Source organism: Diabrotica virgifera, chromosome 3, assembly GCF_917563875.1.
Source record: "Diabrotica virgifera virgifera chromosome 3, PGI_DIABVI_V3a".
NCBI classification, from domain to species: Eukaryota; Metazoa; Arthropoda; class Insecta; order Coleoptera; family Chrysomelidae; genus Diabrotica; species Diabrotica virgifera.
In genome coordinates, this window is record NC_065445.1 from 95,304,574 (window position 1) to 95,314,208 (window position 9,635).

Below are 9,635 nucleotides of genomic sequence, written 5' to 3' on the forward strand. Positions count from 1 at the left end.
CCAAAATATCTTGGAGTGACTCTTGACAGAACCTTAAGTTTTAAGGAACACCTACAAAGAACGGCAGAAAAACTGAAGACGCGAAATAATATAATCCAAAAGCTATGTGGCACCACATGGGGGTCCTCAGCCTCCGTACTCAGATCATCCGCTCTCGGACTCGTATACTCGGCGGCTGAATATGCTTCGCCGGTATGGCTCAATAGCAAACACACGAAGATCATTGACACCCAATTAAACCAGACAATGCGAATGATCTCAGGTACAATTCGACCAACACCGAACTATTGGCTTCCCATTCTGAGTCACATTCCACCGCCTAAACTAAGAAGAAGTCATTCTCTTCTCAGAGAATATCGAAAAATCGAGGCTAACCACCAACTACCCATCCACCATGTAAAGCTTGATATCGAAATGAACAGACTGTGCTCCAGATATCCCCCATTGTTAAGGGCCACCTCCCTACATCAGGAACATTTCGACCTCACCAACGCTTGGAGAAGACAATGGGAAAGCGACTCACCACAGGAATCACACCAAATGGCCTGTACCGATCAGAAACCGCCAGGCTTTGAACTGCCCCGCAATACATGGACGGCAGAACAGAATAAGAACAGGGACCGGTAGATGTGCTGACAGCTTGCATAGATGGGGAAAGGCCCTTACTCCTGAGTGTGATTGTGGTGCGCAACGGCAGACCGTCCGCCACATTATTGAGGAATGCCCCCGAAGGCGATACCCTGGAGTTTTCGATGAGTTCCTGAATGCGACCGAAAATATTTTACAGTATATTAATACATTAGATGTTCGTTTGTGATACTTCATGTAATGTTTTATATACTTTTTTAAAATTATGTGTTCTCGTTGTATCTATGCCATACGATAAATAAAAAAATACTGCTATTTATCACCAAATGGGCGTTTTAATGAGTGGAACATGTAGAATATGTCAAATGACAGGAATTATGACAGGTGATAAATAGCAGTCTGATTTTTGCATGAGAGTTTAATCTCTGTTCGGGTCTATTCTGTCGGACAAAATAAATGTGCCGTTTTCGTGGTCTGACCGTTCCAAATTTTTAACCTACAATTATAAAACTGCCCCTACTGTTCCAGTGTCCCCATATATCAAAGTTTATCCGACTAGACACCCTTAAGCTATTAACAAATTTTCAGCTTGCTATTCTTTCTTTCAGCTTGCAGTCCTTTTAAAATAGTTAAACGAAAGACAAAAATAGATATACATAAATCTAATTTATAGATAAAGAATAGATTATTCTCGAAAATGCCAATACCCAAACAATAGGTACACACTCTTTCAAACATTCAAAAGTAAAGCGATTACAAAAATTGCAATTTGGCATTATACAGTGGCCTCTAAGGCTAGCACTCCACTTACGATTTGTAGTCGCAGCGACAAAAAAATCGCTGTCGCAGAAAATCTAGAGTCTATAAAATTAGTCGCTGTTTTCAGAATCGCGAATTGAATGCTACAAGGACGTAACATCAGCTTTTAGATGTTTTTTTTAAATTTAGAGATAAAGAAGAAGTCAATACGTCAATTAATACTTTATGCGAGAAACATAAAAACGATGTTGATGAAACCAAAGAGAGCTTGCATAATGAAATAAACATCATACAATTTATGAAAAATTTTATTCTTCCAGGAAGCTAGGACAAATAATCCCCGGACAAATAATCCCGGACAAAAAATCCCCACAAACTAGCTCTCGACAAAAAATCCCAGGACAAAAAATCCCCGGACAAAAAATCCCCGGACAAAAAATCCCCACAAAAAATCCCGGACAAATAATCCCCACAAATTTTTTTGGACAAAATATCCCCACAAAAAATCGCGGACAAAAAATCCCCAAGAAATATTTGCTGTCGAATAGTTCTCTAAAAGTTTTCCTGAAATTTGAACAAATTTCGAATTCCAATTCCATGCTGAAAACTTTAAATTATACATGACAAAAAAGTGTGAGTTCTTTATGTATTAATTATAATTAGTGTTCTTTATAATTAGTGATAATATGGAATTTACACGTTGTATAATAGTGAGAGTAATTGTTGTTTTCGCGATTCATGATAAACAAAACAGTATAGAGTGTGTAAAAAATTTATGGGGAGGCTGAGCCTCCCTTGCCTCCTCTGACGAGCCGCCACTGATATATATATACATATATATATATATATATCCGGGTTGAATGATGATTTAGTATTTTGATATCAATATTACATCCCTCACATCCATATTTTTGTTTATAAGTAGGTACTTCTATAAGTCGGTCATGTTTTACCTTATGGAATGCTTTGTTGTAGTCTATAAAGATCCCGAAACTGGAGGGTAGGTACACAGTACACACAATATTAAATATGTAGGTAAAGAAATAGTATGAGTATGAAGATAATATAAAACCTATATTCTGGAATTATCCCAATCCCAGCATTCTCCAAACCTATCTTTTTTAAATACACGTGGATTTAATTATTATAAAGTTGATTTGTTATTTTCTTGAGCGCTTTCTCTGATAATCATTGTAACAGAGGAGATAAGTTTTATTTATAATTTGATTAATATTATAAATTCATTATTTTTAGACAATTATTATGAGATACAATTTAGTTATTGAACATTATCCAATAGACCCTATTAAAATATTTGCGCATGAACAGCTTTTGATAATTTTCATTATTATGATATATCTGACAACACTGGATTTCCAGCTAGAGATGGATAAAATTGATAACTGACCCGAGTCAACAGCCGAATCTTTGGAAAAATCCAACTGATCCGAATCGCAAAATTAAGTTTAACGAGTCACAGTCACAGGCAGAGCCTATTTTTTTACTTCAAATCAGGCCCTAGGCACTACACAATTTTCGGGCCCGTAAAAAAATTTAATACCTAGTAATAATAATAATAACTTTTTTTAAATGTATTAATTATTTAATAGAAATTTTCAGCATAATAAAGTCCTCACGTAAGTATATAAACCAACGGCCCCAACCACTAGCAGAAAATATTATTGGATAGTTTCAGAAGGGGAAGATCGACAATGGATAAAATATTTACAGTCAAGCAGGCCTTGAGCAAATCATGGGAACACGACATTGATGTTCACAACGTGTTTGTAGACTTCAAACAGGCATACGACTCAGTCAAAAGGAACATACTATACTATACAGGGTGTTTCATTAATAATTGTCCATATAGTAACTGGAGAAACCTTAGCACAAAATACGAAGATTTAACCTAAAACACTTAAATAAAATGTGGTTCCTTACTGAGTTACAGGGTGTTTTATCTAAAAATTTAAAAAATATTTTTGCTCAGCATTTTAAAACTATTCGACGTATCCTTTTCATACTTGGCAGGAAGTATAGGTACTGTACAAACTACTAAACTACGTTAAACAAACGTTTCTGGATATTACCAGAGGCGTACGACGGGGGAAAGTGAATAAATGACCCTTTCCAAGTTCTACGCCACTGGCGGAATTGCTATTTTAGTTCAATTTTTGGATTCTCCAATACTTTCTATGGAAATAATATACTCTTCATTCGTAACGATAAAGTCATTAGTTTTCGAGATATTTGAATTTAAAAATGAAACGACACGGTTATTTTGATTAATGTACTGTGTCGCTTCATTTTTAATTTCAAATATCTCGAAAACTAATCATTTTATCGTTACGAATGAAGAGTATATTATTTACAGAAAAAGTATTGGAAAATCAAAAAATTACACTAAAATAGCAATTTCGTCAGTTGCGTAGAATTTGGGAAGGGTCAACCAGCCACTATCCCCTGTCGTACGCCTCTGGTAGTAGCTAGAAACGTTTATTTATCTTAATTTAGTAGGGTGTACAGTGCCTACACTTTCTGCCAAGTATGATAAGGATACGCCAAACAGTTTTAAAGTACTGGGTACAAATAATTTTTAAATTTTAATCATATGAATCATATCATAAATTAATCAAAATAACTGTGCCGTTTCATATTTAACTTCAAATATCTCGAAAACTAATAACTTTATCGTTACCAATGAAGAGTATATTATTTACGTAGAAAGTATTGGAGAATCCAAAAATGGCACTAAAAAGTAATTCCTCCAGTGGCGTAGAATTTGAGAAGGGTCAACCATTTACTATCCCCTGTCGTACGCCTCTGGTAGTAGCTAGAAACGTTTGTTTATCATAATTTAGTAGGGTGTACAGTAGTCTCACTTTCTGCCAAGTATGAAAAAGATACGTAGAACAGTTTTAAAATGCTGAGCAAAAATAGTTTTTAAATTTTTAGGTAAAACACCCTGTAACTCAGTAAGGAACCACATTTTATTTAAGTGTTTTAGGTTAAATCTTCGTATTTTGTGCAAAGGTTTCTCCAGTTACTATATGGACAATTATTAATGAAACACCCTGTATATTGGCTGAATTGGCATTGGCAATACAACGCAAGCTAATTAGACTCATTAAAGCCAAAATGGATGAAATTCAGGAAGGTATATTTCATCCATTGTGGCTTTGAGTACAAAACTACCGGACAGACTTTTTCAAAATCTCGCAGGGATTGAAGCAGGGAGATGGGTTGACCCCAACATTGTTTAACCTGGCACTGGAGTATGTGGTTAGGCAAATACAAACTGGCCGAGAAAACCTACTGACCAACAGAACCGTTCAAGAACCGTTCAACTAGCCGGTTGTGCCGATGATATTAATATTATGAGTAGAACTGGAGCACAGGAAACATACGCAGAGTTAAAAACGCAAACGAAAAGGCTAGGTCTGGAAATTAACACAGAAAAAACCAAAATAATGATACAGACGAGAAGAAATATAGTTCCACAAAACAATATGGAGATGGAAACAAGATGGAGAAATACGGAAGAGAATAACGCAGGCAAACAGAGCTTATTTTGCCCTCTCCCATATATTTCGATCTAAAAGTGTCCACCGAAATACAAAGATGAGAATATATAAAACCTTAATTCGGCCAATAGCATGCTATGACAGTGAAGTATGGATCCTGAAAGAAACATCCAAAAACAAACTCGACACATTCGAAAAGAAAGTACTGAGGAGAATACTAGGACCTGTGAGGGAAAACGGAATCTTCAAAATTTGCTACAACAACGAGCTTTATAAACTTTATAAGGAAACACCCCTGTCAGACTTCATGAGAATACAAAGATTGCAATGGGCTGGACATGTGATCAGAATGGGAGAGGTTATGCTACCAAAAAGAGCACTGAACACTAGGATACAGGGAAAGAAACCGGTTGGAAAGCCAAGAAAGCGCTGGGAAGACACAGTACGCAGCGATGCAACCATTTTTGGAGTCCGTGTATGAAGAAGAGCAGCCACAGACAAACAAGGGTGGAGGCAAAAAATAAAGGACGCCAAGGCTCAATTTGGGATGCAGTGCCGTAGAAGAAGAAAAAGAACAGGATGGGAGGACGAACTTCATTTTTGCGCACTGTTATGGGGTGTAAAATATGATGATATTGCATCTTTTTATGCCTGCCGTTCCTGTTCTCTTAATTTTTGCCTTTTTCGTTTTTCATTGCTACTTAAATGTTTGTAACTCTTGATAATAACGAAACGATTATGTACTTACTTAGTTAAGAAAAATAAAATAGGTGTTTAAAGAAATTTAATAAAACGACTAATGATTAATGAATAGATTAGTTGAACTAACTTAAAAAGCACAGGACTGAAAACTAATACAAGCAAGCAATACCTTACCTTTGCAGAAAACTGCATCAAACATCAAACTAAATATTAAATTTAAAAGTGCATTTTGAATCAATATTATGACAATACCTCTTGTTAATCCTACCTCTTGTTAATCTTTCGGAGTTGTGTCTAAATTTTGCTGATTGTTATTGATGCCGACAAGGCAATCTACCTACTCTTATTGCAGTTTTATGATAAGAACGGTTAAGGGTTTATGAATATAACTCTTATGGTTATCATTTATCATTTCCTGTTCGTAAAATAAAATAATTTTGATTATTTCATTCATAGGGGATTCTGATCAATAAAAAGCTACAGAAATAAAAATTAAACTGATAATTTTTGATAATATCCCGTCGTCAAGTATATTACGTCAGATGCCCTTCGTTGCTACGAAAAAATACATTCAGTGGTATTAATGACAATTAATGTTTTAAAAATTATAAAAGTGATGACTTTCAACCGTAAAATATTTATAACAACTGTGTGTTTAATTGTACTAAATTTGTACTTACATAAATAAATTACAATAAAATTTTGGTTTTAAAAAGTTTTATTCATGAAATAATCGCAACAAATTGCACTCGATCTCTAAAATTAATATAGAATTTTAGAGCTCTTGTGCAATTACCACTGAAAATTTATTTTGTTTTTGCAATAATTTTCTTTTAGTGATCTTTTCGGGTCCCATTAAAATGCGGGCCCGAGGCAGCGGTCTCATTGACCTAGTGGTAAAATAGGCCCTGGTCACAGGTTAAGCGAAAGCGTGGTGTCAACCAAATCAGAAGTGATTCAGGTATTTTGTGGTACTAATAATAATTATATTACTGCTAAAATTCTAAATTTGTTTTGCATATTGCATAAATATCTAGACCCGACAGCGGTTAAGTGAGCCGGAAGCGGCGACCCGAATCTTCAAGATGACTCGAAATTCCCATCTTTATTGCCAGCACATTCTCCATCACAACCACAACATGTGTGACAAAATCCAAAATCCCCACCTTCCATAATCGGTGGCTCCTCCTATCAATATAATTCATCATTCATAAACAAACAATCATCAACAGCTGGCTGATAATCAATTATGAAGTAAACAAAGCTTAAAAATAATAATAAACTGTTAAAAACTTACTCTCGGATTTATTTTTGTTTGCGAGAATGACCCCATAGCCTAGTAATAGCTTTGGTACAATTTTCATATCACAATTTCTATTATAACTGGTAGATTTCACTTGTTTATAAATATATCACAATTACTGCACGCACAGCATCAAACATTAGAATGACTATGACCCCGTTGCCCCGTTTGTTTATTCGCCACTCGCCAGTTTACCTCTCAAATTGAGGAAAGTAACAATCGGACTACGTATTTGTAGTCACTATCTATTCATCAAGGTTGTTGGGTTTTTCATAAAATAATAACGCATTTGATTTGTATTTTATAGTATGAGTTTAAAGAATTGAATCATAGGGAGTATAATACTAAGGTTTTATACCGATCGAAGACAATTGTTTGGAGGAGGAGCGGAGCGACGACTCCAATTATTGTCTGAGATCGGTTACCCTTAACGTTCGACATGCTTTATAACGTTTTTTGCACGATTGATACCATTATAAATTATAAAATTAAACATTTTCGTCATATTGACTAGTTTCACTAATTTTATCAAGATAGATACTTTGGTTGTTAGGTAGTAACTAGGGGCATAACAACAATGGAGAATTGAGTTTTTATTTAGTTGTCAATAATTTTAAGTACAATTTTGATTATTATAAATTAAAATATGAGCGAAAGTGAATTTGAAGAAATTGAACGGGCTTGGGAAGAAGGGTGTTCCGCAATTATTCCCGAAAAATCCAAAATTAGTTATCAAAGTACCTACCAAAGTTTTAAAAAATGGTGCGAAGGCAAGAATTTAAGAATCGAAGAAAATACTCTATTGGCATATTTCGTTCAAAGACATATATATGCAGTTGAAAGCTCCTGGAAGCCTCTGGGCAGAATATTCAATGATTAAATCCACCGTTTTTCTTTATGATGGCATTGATATTTTCAAGTTTTCAACTTTGATCGCGTATTTGAAGAGAAAAAATGTTGTGCAATACTAGTCGTAATACTACTAATGTATGCGATTCTGCAGGAGTTTCTGTTAGAAGTGAAACCACAGCCCAAACAAGTGGGATTTCATTAAATAATTTAACAAATTGTACCATAAGTTTCAATATTAATAAATAATTCGTTAGTTTTCTTTATTCTTTCAAAAAATAAATTAAAATTAAGAGATTTTTAACTCGACGGTAAGTGAATTACTTACCGTCGAGTTGGAGTACTTACCGTCGAGTTGGAGTACTTACCGTCGAGTTGGATTACTTACCGTCGAGTTGCTAGTAAATGTCACCTACTGACGTAAAATCTGTCACGGTAAACAGTCAAAAATGATCCATCGTGCAAAAAATATATTTTTTAAATTTGTTAAATTATTGAATGAAATCCCACTTATATTACCTTGTGAACTAGAAATTCTTCATCCGGTGCTTCCATCAGAAATTTTTCAAATTGCTCCCGTGTAAAAATGCTCGCTTTCTTAGGCCTATAGCCAACATTTTTTCTCTTCAAATACGCGATCAAAGTTGAAAACTTGGAAATATCAATGCCATCATAAAGAAAAACGGTGGATTTAATCATTGAATATTCTGCCCAGAGGCTTCCAGGAGCTTTCAACTGCATATGTCTTTGAACGAAATATGCCAATAGAGTCTTTTCTTCGATTCTTAAATTCTTGCCTTCGCACCATTTTTTAAAACTTTGGTAGGTATTTTGATAACGGATTTTGGATTTTTCGGAAATAATTGCGGAACACCCTTCTTCCCAAGCCCGTTTAATTTCTTCAAATTCACTTTCGCTCATATTTTAATTTATAATAATCAAAATTGTACTTAAAGTGATACAGTAGCGATCAACAGGTAGCCAAAACGCGTTCCAAGATTGTGGCTGTAATTTTGAATATTTTTTCGAGATCTTTGGCACACGTATTCGTAATATAATAAAGAATGATGGTACAGAGCCCAATTTGAAAAATATATTAATATGTGGAAATTACTCTGTAATTAAATACAATATTAAAAAAACGAGCCTGTACCGCCATTAAGAAGAACAAAAAAATACACTTTCTTCAAATAAAATTTTTTATCCGATGCCTAGATTTTGTGTCATTTTGGAACTATTAATGAAATAAAAAATTTTAGTAGTTCCAAAATGACACAAAATATAGGCATCGGATAAAAAAGTTTATTTGAAGAAAGTGTGTTTTTTGTTCTTCTTAATGGCGGTACAGGCTCGTTTTTTTAATATTGTATTTAATTACAGAGTAATTTCCACACATTTATATATTTTTCAAATTGGGCTCTGTACCGCCATTCTTTATTATATTACGAATACGTGTGCCAAATATCTCGAAAAAATATTCAAAATTACAGCCGCAATCTTGGAACGCGTTTTCGCTACCTGTTGATCGCTACTGTTTCTTAAAATTATTGACAACTAAATAAAAACTCAATTCTCCATTGCTGTTATGCACCCTAGTTACTACCTAACAACCAAAGTATCTATCTTGATAAAATGAATGAAACTAGTCAATATGACGAAAATGTTTAATTTTATAATTTATGATGGTATCAATCGTGCAAAAAACGTTATAAGCATGTCGAACGTTAAGGGTAACCGATCTCAGACAATAATTGGATTCGTCGCTCCGCTCCTCCTCCAAACAATTGTCTTCGATCGGTATAAAACCCTTACCGTTCTCCATACTTAATATACTATAACTTCAACTGGTATCAACTTTTTGGGCCATTTAACTAATTTGGTGGGTTTTTTTTGACCCCAATATATACCTA

General features: G+C 34.5%; 1 protein-coding gene across 1 annotated transcript in view; it reads right to left on the bottom strand.

The window, feature by feature from the left end:
- Positions 1-7,067, bottom strand: part of LOC126881948 (regulator of microtubule dynamics protein 1-like) — a 74,002-nt gene extending 66,935 nt beyond the window's left edge. Inside the window, exon 1 of the mRNA XM_050646690.1 lies at positions 6,871-7,067. Coding sequence (XP_050502647.1) covers positions 6,871-6,937 — 67 coding nt within the window. The 5' untranslated portion in view covers positions 6,938-7,067. The remainder of the gene's footprint in view (positions 1-6,870) is intronic.
- Positions 7,068-9,635: the final 2,568 nt, after the last annotated feature.